Here is a 14,273-nt window from a genome sequence, read left to right as displayed (position 1 = left end):
ATTTCACTCCTGAATGACCTCGGTCAAATTTTAACGCTGTTTATAATCCTGATGTATCTCAAAACTTCAATAGCCTGTTGTTTACCTTGCTGCCGTAGCACGAGTGCCGGGGGAAGCTCTTCATTCCCAATTGGATGCCGTTTGATCCCCTCCCATTTTCCATTGGCCTGTCCCACAGCCCTGTCCCCACACTCTGTGATGTCCTTCCTCTTTATCAGGGACTGGGAGGGCAGCACTGCCTGAGACATGAATGCACAGAGCTCAAAATCCCCGAGGCGGAGTTTGAATATTTTTTTTTCTATTTCCGAATTTAAATCTTATTTTCTCAAGCATTTACAAAGAAACTCCAAATACATTCTGCATAGAAACATCTTGGATTTCAAGCCTCCTTGTCAATGGATTAATGCTCTCGACCTTAGCCACATCATGTGGCAGCGAGTTTCACATTGTGACCAATCGCCATATGGAGAAATTCTTCCCAATATTGGGGGAAATATGTCAGGCTAAAGCTTTCCTGCATCGGTTGAGGTGTCCCTGGGAAGGATCCATGAAGCAAAGGGGTCTGTGCCACAGAGTTACCTGGGAGGAGACGCCCTCGCCAGTAAATCCACGGCTTCATTTCTCCACACTCCTGCAAAGGAACATTCCAGAAACAGATGAACAAAAGTCTCGTTTTAGTGCCATCTGTCAGCTGTGGCTCGTTGGTATTTTTTTTAGCTCTGAATCAGAAAGTGGTGGGATCGAGTCTCACTCCAGATGCTTCGGGACAGAACTCAGACTTGTTCTCATGTTGACTGATGTATTTTCCAACGTGACACCAGTGACTCCCCTTCTAAAGTACTTCCTCTGTTTCAAAGCGCGCTGGGACGTCCAGCGGCTGCGAAAGGCGCTATTAAAACGCAAAATTTTCTTTTAGAAAATATAAAGTAACTTGACAGGTCGAACCCTCTAAATTCTCTGTATCTATCACTCGAAATGCTTTCTTGAAGTTATGGTACTTTTTGCCTAAGTGTGAGCGACTGCAATCAGGAACGCCTTTTAAGGATCTGGATCTCACACCTTGTTTCACCAGAGGGTTTGTAATCGGCAGCGAGTTCAGACTGGAGAAAAGTGCAATGGAATCTCGATCTCGCCGATCTCTCCCTCCCTCTCCCTCTCTCCACTGTCAACTATCCATTGGAGCCCAAACCGCCCTCGACAGGTTTCAATTATTCCCCTCCGTGCTTTAACTTTGCTTTTCCCCCTTTAGACTAGGCGTGTTATTTTTACTCTCCTGTGTGAAAGTTGCAAGGACATAGACCACGATGGAATAATAATTCCCTGAGGATCGCAGTGAACTTTATAGGGAAAAAGCTGAACTGAGGGTGAGCGGCAGCAACATCGAAACTGAAAGTGGTTTGAATCAGGAAGTGCTGAGTGTGAACATGGCTTCCAGAGAACAGGTCCAGAGTTTGACCGAGGAGGCAATTTGTCCCATTTGTCTTGATTTCTTCACTGATCCGGTTTCACTGGACTGTGGACATAACTTCTGCTGCTCCTGTATCACCCAGTGTTGGGAAAAGGAGATAAACTCCTGCCCGGAATGTAGAGAGGAGTTTCCGGAAAGAAGCCTCAGGGCAAATCGGGCCTTAGCGAATCTGGCCGAGAAAGCTCGAAAATTAAAGCTGGATCCGAAAGAGAAGAAAAGTAAACTTCACTGTGAGGAACATCAGGAAGAACTGAAGCTGTTTTGTGAAACTGACAAGAAATTGATCTGTGTGATTTGTAGAGATTCGCGGGAACACAGAGAGCACGGCTTCCTACCAATTATAGAAGCTGTTGAAATCTACAAGGTAAAAGGGGATATATTTTCTAAGCTGATAGTTTTATCACATTTTCATGGTCGAAAACTTCAATTCTGTGATTTTCTCTCCCAATCCCAGGATAAGCTGAAACCTTCCTTAGATTCTCTCACACAGAAGAAATCAGCGGTTCGAGAAACGGAACAGAAACAGAAGCGGAAGATTTCCGAAGTCAGGGTAAGGTCTCCCTGTTCTGGTTTTCTGGGATCTCGGTCAGTTTTGCTCCCTTTATCGCGGGACATTAATTATGTTTCACATTTCATTTGGTAGGAACAGTCGAGCAGTCTGCAGACCCACATCACATCCGAGTTCACTAAAATGCACCAGATTCTCACTGAGAAAGAGCAGCGACTACTCAGAGATCTCAGGGAAGAAGAGGAGAGGATTCTAGAAATAATGGAGAAAAACCTTCGAGAGATTGAGGAGAATTTAAATTCTATTGAGGAGAAGCTCTCAAAGTTGCAGAAACAGATGGAGCAAAAGGACGAGTTGATATTTTTAAAGGTGAGGGAATATATTGCGGGTCAGTTCAATGAAACTTCACACAGTGACAAAGTAACTGATACCTGTGGAATAAATATAGAATTTACTGAATAAATAAAAACTGAGTTAAACAAATTTCCGTCTGTTTCGTGGCAGTTCTGCGGTCTCCCCGAAATAATCGGCTTCCACATTGTCTGCAGATTCCCGAGAATACCTGTAACCTCCAGAGAATGAGTCCTCTTGATCTTCACACTTGCTTTGTGATTATTTCCGTGTTGCCAAGTTTAATTTTCTCCTGGACCGCCCATTGTAATCCAGCTACAGTTCATGTTGTGAGTGTGTGGGTCTGTCTGGTGCGGTGTGTGAGAGTCACTGTGTCTGTGAGCGGGACTGATGTTGAGTTCCAGTTTATTTGACTCTCCACAACCTTCCGTCCAAAATGCATCACTTTACACTCCCGTGTTTAATCTAACATGCTTTGAGTTTCACCAGCTGCCCTGTTTATGTCCTCACGAAATGTGTGCAATTCTGGTTACCTCATGACAGAAAGGGTGTAATTGAGTTAGAGAGGGTACAGAGGAGATTTACAAGGATGTTACCAAGACTAGAAAATTGCAGCTATGAGGAACGAATGGAAAGGCTGTGGCTGTTCTCCCTGGGACAGAGGAGGCTGTGAGGAGATTTGAGATGTACTGAATTGTGAGGGGCCTGATAGAGTTGGTGGGGAAGGGCTTGTTTACTTACCAGAGAGGTGAGTGACGAGGGGGCACAGATTTAAAGTGCATAGAAAGATAAGAGGGAATATGAGGAAAAAAAATTACACCCAGAAGGTTGTGGGATCTGGAAGTCACTGCTTGTAAGATTAGTAGAGGCAGAAACCCTCAACTCATTTAGAAGCTGTCTGGATAGTAACATCAAGTGCTGTAACCTGCAGGGCTGTGGATCAAATGATGCAAAGTGCGATGAGGCTGGGTGGCTTGTTTTTCATCTGGCGCAGACAGGATGGGCCGACTGGCCTCTTTCTGTGCCGTAAACTTTCTATGTTTCTAATTCTGTTACAATGCTCCTCACTGTTCGTGATTCATTTATTTCAGGAGGAAGCTTGTCGGAAGAGAAGGTAGGACATGCTCTCTACTGAAACTCTGCACAATTTGGTAAAATAACTCAAAGGTTTTGTTATGAATTTCTTTTCTAGTTACCATCGCAACATTAAAGTGCCGTTCATCGGGCGACAATAACTCTGCTTATGGTTTAAGTTCTAGTCTTTTGCTATGATGACATGTTTTATTGCAGATATTAAATTAGATTTCTTATAACTGGTCTACATGATTGTATTAAATTACAAGATGCCATGCAGTCCTGAAGTACTCACTTGCAGGCTGCAGACTGCTGTTCGTGCGGCTGTGACCATCCGACTGACCCTGAGAGAGCCACACCATCCATGTCCCTGCAAGGCTCCTGACCAAACCGAGACAGTCACATGTTAAAGTGGGAACGGGTTTTATTTTGATTCCAGTATAGAACCTTGACCTGTATCCTTAACACCGACAAGACAGACCCAGCAGAGGTGGCGGCACTGTGGTATAAAGTTTGGAGGGAGTTGCCTTGGGAGTACTTAACATCGACTCGGGACCCGATGAAGTTTCATGGCATCGGGTGAAATATGGGCAAGGAAACATCCTGCTGATGACCACGTACCAACCCATTTGCGAACCGCCCCACCCACTCCTCAGCTGATGAATCAGTACTCCTCCATGTTAAACGCCACTTGGAGGAAGCACTGAGAGTTGCAAGGGTGCAGGATATACACTGGATGGGGCACATCAATGACCATCACCAAGAGTGACTCGTTAATGCAACTCCCTCCCTTACAGCACTGTGGGTGTACCCACACTACATGGGCTGCAGAAGTTCAAGAAGGCAGCTCACCACCAACTTTTCAAGGGCAATTAGTGATGGGCAGTAAATGTTGGCCTAGACAGCGATGCCCACATCTCATGAATGATTTTTTTTTTTAAAAGCGCAACTACTGGCCGAGCTGGCTATATCCCAAAGGCCATAGCTGCTAGACTGGGTATGTGGCAGGTGGTGAGGGAACCAACAAGAGGGTGAAAACATACGTGACCTCATCCTCAACAATCTGCCTACCGCACATGCATCTGTCCATGACTGCAGCAGTAGGAGTGACCATCACACAGTTGTTATGGAGATGAACTCCTGCCTTCACATTGAGGATACCCTCATTCAAAACTGGGCATCCATGAGGCACTGTTGGCCATCAGCAGCAGCAGATTTGTACTCAGCCACACTCTGCGACCTCATGGCTCAGCATACCCTGCACTCGACTATCATCACCAAGCCAAGGAATTAACCCTGGTTCAATGAAGAGCGCAGGAGGGCATGCCAAGAGCAGCACCATGCATGCCTAAAAAGGTGTCAACATGGTGAAGCTACAACTCAGAGCTCCTTGCATGTCAAATAGCGTAAGCAGCAATGAATAGACAGAGATAAGCGATCCCACAACCAACGGATCAGATCAAAGCTCTGCAGTCCTGCTACATCCAGCGTTGCATGGCGGTGGACAATTAATCGACTAACGTAAGGAGAAGGGTCCAAAATACCCCCACCCTCAATGATGGGGAGCCCTGCACATCAGTGCAAAAGATTAAGTCTGAAGTATTTGCAACCATCTTCAGCCAGATGTGCCCAGTGGATGACCCAGCTTGCCCTTCTCCAGAAGTCCGCAGCATCACAGATGCCTGTCTTCAGCCAATTTGATTCACTCCACATGATATGAAGAAATGGCTGAAGGCACTGGATACTGCAAAGGCTATGGGGCTTGACAATATTCTGGCAATAGTACTAAAGGCTTGTGCTCCGGGACATATTGCACCCCTAGCCAAGCAGTTCCAGGACAACTATAACACTGGCATGTACTCGGCAATGTGGAAAATTGCCCAGGTATATCATGTACACAAAAAGCAGGACAAATCTAACCTGGCCCAGCACTGCCCTGTAGGTCTACTCTTGATCATCAGTGAAGTGAGGGAAGGGGTCTTCAACATTGCTATCAAGTGGCACTTACTAAGCAATAACCTTCTCTCTGACACTCAGTCTGCGTTCTCCCAGGGTTACTCAGCTCCTGACCTCATTACAGTCTTGGTTCAAGCATGGACAGTAGAGCTGAACTCCAGAGGTGAGGTGAGAGTGACTGAACATTACATCATTTGACCGAGTGTGGCATCAAGGAACCCTAGCAAAACTGGAGTCAATAGTATTCGGAGGAAAACTCTTCACTGTTTGGAGTCATAACTATCACGAAAGAAGATGGTCGTGGTTGTTGGAGGTCAATTATCTCAGTTCCAGGACATCACTGCAGGAATTCTTCAGGGCATAGTCTTATGCCCAACCATCATCAACTGCTTCATCATTGACCTTCCTTCCATCATAAGGTCAGAAGTGGGGATGTTCTCTGATGATTGAACGATGTTCAGCACCATTTGTGACTCCTCAGATCCTGAAGCAGTCCATGTCCAAATTCAGCAAGACCTAAACAATATCCAGGCTTGGGCTGACAACTGGCAAGTAACATTTTCCCCACACAAGTGCCAGGCAATGGCTATCGCCAACATGAGAGAATCTAACCATCGCCCCTTGATATTCCATTGCTTGCTATCACCATTACTGAATCCCCCACTATCAACATCCTGAGGGTTACCATTGAACCATTAAGCACAAACTGAACTGGACTAGGTATATAAATACAATGGTTACAAGCACAAGTCAGAGACTAGGAATCCTGCGATGAGTAACGCAGCCTGCCCATCACCTACAAGCCACATGTGAGGAGCATGATGAATACTTTCCACTTGCCTGGATGAGTATGGCTCCAATAACATTCAAAAAGTTTGATATCATCCAGGACAATTCAGCCCACTTGACTGACACCCCATCCACAATCATTAACTCTCTCCACCACCAATGCACAGTGGCAGCAGTGCGTACCATCTATTAGATACACTGAAGGAACTCACCATGCCTCCTTAGCCAAAAACCTTCCAAATCTACGACTGCTACCATCTAGAAAGACACGGGCAGATGTGTGGGAGCACCACTAATTGGAAGCTCCCCTCCAAGCCACTCACCATCCTGACTTGGAACTATATCATAGTTCCTTCACTGTCACTGGGTCAAATTCCTGGAACGCTCTCCCTTACAGCACTATGGGTGTATCTAGACAACTTGGACTGCAGGGGTTCAAGAAGGTAGCTCACGACCACCTTCTAAAGGGGCAGTTAGGGATGGGCAATAAATGCTGGGTTATCCAGTGAAGCCCACATCCCATGAATGAATGAAAAAAATATCAACGCAACAGCAGAAACGTGTTTTAAGATATAAAGCAATATTGGCACCAAGCCACAAGGAGATATTAATACCAAAGATGACGGACGTTTTAAAACATCTTAAAGGAAGAAAGAGAAGTAGAGAGGCAGAAAGGTTTAGGGAAGGAATTTCAGAGCTCAGGGCCTCGGCATATGAAGGTCCAGCTGCCAATGGTGGACCGATTAAAATCAGGGATATTCAATTGGCCAGAAATAGAGGAGCGCAGGTGTCTTGGAGAGTTGGGTTCATGTTTTCAGCCTTTGCTTTTATTCTACAGGCTTTGTTTGTAATAGAGCAAGTGGACAGGCTAAATGTTTACCTTCTCCTGTGATTTGTGATATACTGGCAACTAATTTGTTATCAGGCTGTGGGCCTTTTGCAGGACGTGAGTGTTTCCATCCTCTGCCCTTGCATTTCAAAGTTATCTTTTACTCAGTTATAGAGACAAACTTTACTTTCTATCACATTTGTTCTAATATGAAAAATGCTGAAAGATATGAATGTTGGTGTACCATTTAAATCATGTCTAAAATGCTCAAATGGAATGAATTTATACTATCAATTCTTTAATATTTACAGGATTAGTGATAAGAATCAGATATTCTCAGTAGCAGATGCTGCGGCCCTGTCTTTCAGAAAGTTCAAAGGACCTTTACAGTACACAGCTTGGAGGGAAATGATCAATTCCATTAACCCTGGTAAAACTTTTATATTAATTTTCCTAACTATAATTCAAGTTGTGAAGGAACTAAATGGGTTCCAAAGTTCCAGGGATGTGGGGGAAACAGGAAATCCAATGTCCCTCCAGTGAGGGGTTGTGGTCGTATGATCATCATAAGATCATAAGAAATAGGAGCAGCAGGAGCCATTTGGCCCATTAAACCTGTTCCACCATTCGATAAGATCATGACTCATCTAACTGTGGCTTTAACTGCCCTTTTTTCCTGTTCCCTATAGCCCTTAGTTCCACTGTCGCTCAAAAATCTGTCTAATTCAGCCCTGAGTCTATACAACAGCCTCGTCTCCATTGCAGTCTGTGGAACAGAATTCCAAAAAGTAACATCCCTCGAAGAGAAGAAATTCCTTCTCATCTCTATTTTAAAAGGGAGACAGACCCCTGATTTTTAAACTAGATCCACTGCTTCTAGATACCCCCACAAGAGGAACCATCCTCCCACTATCTGCCCTATCAAGCTCCCTCAGAATCACAGATATTTCAATAAGATCACCTCTCATTTTTCTAAACTTCAGGAGTATAGGCTTAAACTGTTCAACCTTTCATCATCAGACAACTCCTTCCTCCCAGGAATCAGCCTAGCCAACCTTCCCTGAACTGCTTCTAAGACATAAATATAACTCCCTTAAGTAAGTTAACGAAAACTGTGAAGTGAAAGTCACCATAGTCCCAGAGGACCATTGGCTGTGCTCTCATTAGAGAGAGATGACTGGTGGTGAGTTTAACCTCAGGGTCACCACGCCTCGGGTGTGGGGTGAGGTTGAGAAGGCAGGGCCTTCATGGATGACCTCAGCCAGTACAGGAATTGTACTGTTGCATCAGTCTGCATCACAAACCAGCCGTCCAGCCAGCTGAGTTAACCGACACCCAAACTGTACTGTTACTCTCACCATTGACCTGTGCCACTATATCAAGAGTTCCCCACTATTAGACTCCATCTCCCTTTCAATTAAGGCCTACATTCCATTTGCTTCCTAATTACTTTCTGTACCTGCATGGGGAGGTAGAAGGAAAGTGGAGCTGATGCCACAATTAGATCAACCACAATCTTATTGAATGGCTTACTCCTGCTCCTAATACTTCTGTTTTTGTGCTCACCTTTGTAATTAATATATAAGATACCCCTGTACTCCAGCGTTCTGCAACTTCTCTCCATTTAAATAATATTCTATTTTTTACTTCTTACTGACAAAGTGGACTACCTTACATTTTCCCACATTATACTCCAGCTGCCAATTTTTCCCACTTATTTCATCTTTCCATATTCCTTTGCAGACAATTTTGATCCATCATCACAACTAGCATTCCTACCTATTGCATCATCAGCAAATTTGGCTGAAATATAGTCAGTCCTTTTGATATGTCTTGTCTATAAACTGTAATTAGTTGAGGCCCAAGCATTGATTCTAGGGGCACTCCACCAGTTACAGTTTGCCAAATTGAAAATGAACCATTCATCCTGAATCTCTGTACCTGCTCATTATCCAATCCTCTATCAATGCGATTGTATCATCCCTAACACTTATCTTCTGCAGTAAATTTTTATTGATACTTTATCTAATGCCATTTGGAAATCAAAATACACTACATCTACTGGTTCCCAATTATCCATCCTGCTTGTTGCATCATTAAAGTGCTCTAATAAATTTGTCAAACATGATTTCCCTTTCACAAAACTATGTTGACTCTGCCTAATAATGTAATGATTTCTAAATATCCTGCTACTAACTTTTAAATAATGGTTTCCTGCATTTTCCCAATGACAGATATTAGATTAACTAGCCTATAGTTCACTGATTTCTGTCTCCCTCCTTTCTTGAACAGTGGTGTTACATTCATGGCTTGCCAGTCCATTGTGACCTTCCCAGAGACGAGAGAATTTTGGAAGTTTGCAAACAGTGAATCCATTATCTCTGCAGTCACTGCCTCACAAACCCAACTATGCAAGTCATCAGGTCCAAGTTTCTTGTCAGCCTTTAGTCCCATTATTTTCCTCCTACTTTTTCTCTAGTGATCTTGATTGTTTCAAATTCCTCTCTCCTTTTTGCCTTTGTTCCCCTACTATTCTTGGGATGCTTCTTGTGCCTTCTACTATGAAGAATACTTGTTCAATGCATCTGCCATTTCCTGGTTTCCCATTATCGATTCCCCAGTCTCACCCTCTAAGGGGCCCACACTCACTATCGCTACTCTTTTTTATGTATGTGGAGAAGCTTTTACTGTCTGTCTTTAGGTTTTTTGCAAGTTTCCTCTCATACTCCAATTTCTCCCTCAGTTTTTTAGTCAATCTTTGCTGGTTTCTAAAATTTTCCAAATTTTCTGGCCTACCAATAATCATTGCAGCATTGTACATCTTTTATCTCAATTTGATGCTACCATCACCTTGCTAAGTCAGCCACAAATGGTACACTCTGTTTGTTGAGCCTTTCTTTCTCAATGGAATGTATTTTTGTTGAGAGTTATGAAATATCCCCTTAAATGTCTGCCACTGCTTCTCTACCAACTTGCCTTTAATCTATTTTCCCTGCCCATTTTAGCCAACACTGTCTTCATACCCTTGTAATTGCCTGCATTTAAGTTTAAGGCATGAGTTTCAGACATAAATTGCCCATCCTCAAACTGAATGTGAAATTCTATGTTATTGTGATTTCTCTTAACTAGAGGATCTTTTACCATGAGGTCATTTATTAATCCTGTCTCGTTGGATATTACCAGGTGTAAAATAGCCTGTTCCCTGGTTGGTTCAGGAGCATATTGTTCAAAGAATCTGTCCCAAATACAATCTACAAACTCATTCCTCAGTCTTCCTTTTCCAATCTGATTCAACCAAACTGTATGAAAATTACAACCGCCTACAGTTATTGCAGTATCCTTCTTACAAGCTCCCATTATTTTTTGAGTTACACTCTGTCCTACAGCTTAGCTACTTTCAGGAGGCATATAAACCACTCCCATTAATGATTTCTTTCCCTTGGTGTTTCTTATCTCCACCCAAATTGTTACAACCTTTTGATCCTCGAAAACAAAATACTTTCTCACAACTGTACTGATCACGTTCCTTATTAACAGAGCTACCCGATCTCTTTTTCCTTTCCTCCTGCCCTTCCAAAATGTCACATACCCTTGAATATTCAGGTCCCAGCTGTGGACACTCTGCAGCCATATCTCAGTAAAGGCCATCATATAATAATTTATTTCTATTGTGCTATCAATTCATGCATCTTGATACGAATTCTGTGTGCATTCTGATAAGGAGCTGTTATTTTGGTCTTTGGACAATTTTCCCCTACCCTGACCTTATTGGCTGGTATACTCTTATGTTTGTAAGCTTTATCGCTTCCTGTTGCACTCTGTTTATCATTACCTGCAATTCTATCCTGCACTATTGCCTTGTCCTTTTTCTTCAATGTTCAAAAGCTCACCGCACATGAACACTTCCTCCCCCCCGCCCCACTCTTTAGGTTAAAGTCCTCTCCACAGCCGTAGTCATACAATTTGCCAGGACACGGGTTCCAGCATGGTTCAAGTGAAGGCCATTCTAATAGTATAGCTCCCTTTTTCCCAAGCGTTGCTGCCAGTGCCCCATGAATTGAAACACATTTTTCCAACACCAATCTTTGAGCCACACATTCATCTCTCTGATCGTATTCACTCCATGCCAATGAGCTGAGGCCTCAGGCAGAGATTATTACCTTTGAATTTAGTGCCTAACTGCACATACTCTCTCAGTAGAACCTCTTTCTTAGTCCTACCAATATGGATATCCACAGGGACTATAAGAACTGGATGCTTTTCCTCCCACTCCAAGTTCCTCACCAGCCCTGAGAGGATTATTTTGACTCTGGCACAGGACAGGCAAAACAGCCTTTGGAATGCATGCACTTGCCTGAAGTGAAGAGTTTCTATCCCCCTAACTTACCTGTCCCCTACTACAATGACATTCCTTTTGGCATTGGGATAGCTTCCTGCACCACTGTGCCATAGTCAGTTTGCCCTTCCTCCCTGCATTTATGCTGTCGTCCACATAAGGTGCAAGGGCTTTCAACCAGTTAGACAATTGCAAGAGCTGGGCTTTCTTACCTGATTTTCTTCCCTTTCTCTGACCACTAAACAAATCGGAAATACCTAAGGATGTCTTTGCCTCCTGGAACAAAATGTGCTGGTATCTTTACCCCTCTCCAATGCATTGCACTGTCCAAATCACGGATTCCAGTGGATCAGCTCGGACCTGAGGTTCCTCAAGCTGCAGACACTTACTGCAGATGTGGTTGCCGTAAATCAGACGGGTAGCGTCCGGTCCCCACCTGCTGCAACTGCAACACATCACCTGCCCATCTTTATTTCATTTTTATCAAACTGATTCGATGTCAAGTGGCTCTGGTGGAACGCAAACAGAGGATTATAAGCATTTTATTGCTGTGTAAGTGCCACTTGATGTCATTGTCAACATCACATTCTACCACTTGCCTGAAGATTGAGAGTAGGCTGTTGGATCGGTGATTGTCGACATTGCATTTGTCCTGCTTTTTATGGACAGGATATACTTGGGCAATTTCCCACATTGTCGGACAGATGCCTGTGTTGTAACTCGACTGGAACAACTTGGCTATGGGTGTCACTAATTTTGAAGATAAAATCTTCAGTACTACAGCTGGGATGTTGTTATTGCCTTTGCTGTATCCAGTGAGTTCATCCATTACTTGTGATCATGTGGAGTCAGTTGCATCAGCTAAAGACTGGCATTTACGTCATTGGCGATGTTGGAAGGAGACCAAGATGGATCATCTAGGTCATTGTTTCACCTGCAGCTGTTGCCCTGATGTGAGATGTGGTGGTTGCCATGAGTACTCAATCAGAGTTAAATCTGCTATGTGAGTGGCACGGATGCAGTTTCAAAGCTAAGAGACTGAAGCTCTACACTGTCTTCTTAACAGTAGAAAACCACAGGCTGCACATTATTCGTGACTGCAAGAGGGATTTGGGTGTAAGATTGAAGAGATGTTTGTGCATTTGCCTAAATCCTTTGTCAGACTGCACGTGGAGATTTTGGTGGCCTGCTCGTCTACTTTATCTCCATTATCAAGGGTGGCAGTAGGCCTCACATAAAAGGTTTGCAACCATTGAATGATAGAAAAGTTATGGCACAGTAAGAGGCCATTCAGCCCATTGTGCCTGCGCCAGCCAAAGAACAAATAAACTAGCCTCTCATTTTAATCCCAATTTCCAGCTCCTGGTACATAGCTGTGCAGGATACAGCACTTCAGGTGCAGATGCAGTTATCTTTCAAATGAGTTGAGCATTTCAGCCTAAATCACCAACCAGGCCAAGACTTCCAGATGCCCATCACCCTCTGGGTGAAAAATATTTTGCTCATTTCCCCTCTAATACTTTTATCAATCACCTTACGCCTGTGCCCTGTGGTAACCAGCACCTGATACAGTTCCATTACAATGTCCTTGCCTTGGACTTCAATACCTCATCCAATAAACAAAAGCATTCCATATGGTTTCTTGACCACTGTACCCATCTGTACTGCCGCCTTCCAGGATATGCGCATGCACACTAACGTCTCTCACTTCCTCAGCCCCACCCCAAATGCATCACTCACACTTATCTGGATTGAATTCAATTTACCCTCTCAACAAAACCATTGATATCATCCTGGGGATAACAGCTAACCTCTTCACTTCCAACTACATGGAAAATGTTTGTGTCATCAGCAAATTTCCCAATCATACCTCCCACATTTACGTCCAAACCATGAATATATGCAACAAGAAGCAAGGGCTCCAACACTGAGCCCTGTCAAACACCACTGGAAACCATTTTCCATTTGCAAGATTATCTATCGACCATGACCTTTTATTTCCTGTTGCTGAGCCAATTTTTGATCCAACTCGCCACCTTCCCTGTGCCCCATGTGATCTCACTTTCCTGACCAGTCTGTGAAGTGGGACCTTGTCAAATGCCTCACTAAAATCCATGTAGACAACATCTGCTCCACTACCCTCATCCATCCTCCTTGTTGGTTCCTCAAAAATTTCGATTAAGTAAGACATGATCTTCCCCTACACAACCATGCTGGCTATCCCTGATTAATCAATGCCTTTCTAAGGGACACTTAATCCTGCCTCTCAGAATTGATTCCAATAATTTGCCCACAACTGAACTCAGGCTGACCAGCCTATCATTTTCTGGCCAATGCCTCACAACCTTTTCAAATAATGGTACAATGTTCGCAGACCTCCAGTCATCTGGCACCTCACCTGTCTCTAGGGAGTATTGGAAAATAATCCTCAGGGCAGCCATTATTTCCTCCCTGGCTTCTTTTAACAACCCGGGATACAATCCATGTGGTTCTGGTTATATATCCACCTTCAAGGTTGTCAGTTCCTCCATTACTTCCTCTCTCACTATACTTATTTTATCTAATATTTCACACTCCTCCTCTTGAATTAGAATGTAGCATCATCCCTCTCTTTGGTGAAGAGTGAGACAAAGTACACATTGAGAACCCTGCCCACATCCTCAGTATCAATGCACAGGTTACCATGTACATCTCTGATAGGCCCTACCCCTCCTTTAGTTATTCTTTTGCTCTTAATGTACTGGCAAAACACCTTAGGGTTTTATATGATTTTACTTGCCAATATTTTTGCAAATCCTCGCTTTGCTTTCGTAATTTACATATTTACTTCACCCCTGTACTTTCTATACTCCTCTAGACTTGCTACAATATTAGGCTTTTTGTGACTGCCATGAGCCTTTTTTTGCTTTATTTTGACCTGTCTGCTTCTGGATAACCAGGGGGCTCTAGATTTGTCAGTATT

General features: G+C 43.6%; 1 protein-coding gene across 1 annotated transcript in view; it reads left to right on the top strand.

The window, feature by feature from the left end:
• Nucleotides 1–1,379: 1,379 nt before the first annotated feature.
• The window catches only part of LOC144695446 (E3 ubiquitin-protein ligase TRIM39-like), a 74,984-nt gene continuing 62,090 nt past the window's right edge, over nucleotides 1,380–14,273 (top strand). The window contains exons 1-5 of the mRNA XM_078566332.1: nucleotides 1,380–1,832; nucleotides 1,923–2,018; nucleotides 2,112–2,345; nucleotides 3,419–3,441; nucleotides 7,287–7,405. Coding sequence (XP_078422458.1) covers nucleotides 1,425–1,832; nucleotides 1,923–2,018; nucleotides 2,112–2,345; nucleotides 3,419–3,441; nucleotides 7,287–7,405 — 880 coding nt within the window. The 5' untranslated portion in view covers nucleotides 1,380–1,424. The remainder of the gene's footprint in view (nucleotides 1,833–1,922; nucleotides 2,019–2,111; nucleotides 2,346–3,418; nucleotides 3,442–7,286; nucleotides 7,406–14,273) is intronic.

This window comes from Cetorhinus maximus, chromosome 21, assembly GCF_964194155.1.
Source record: "Cetorhinus maximus chromosome 21, sCetMax3.hap1.1, whole genome shotgun sequence".
Taxonomy (NCBI): domain Eukaryota; kingdom Metazoa; phylum Chordata; class Chondrichthyes; order Lamniformes; family Cetorhinidae; genus Cetorhinus; species Cetorhinus maximus.
This window is presented reverse-complemented; position numbering and strand designations above follow the sequence as displayed.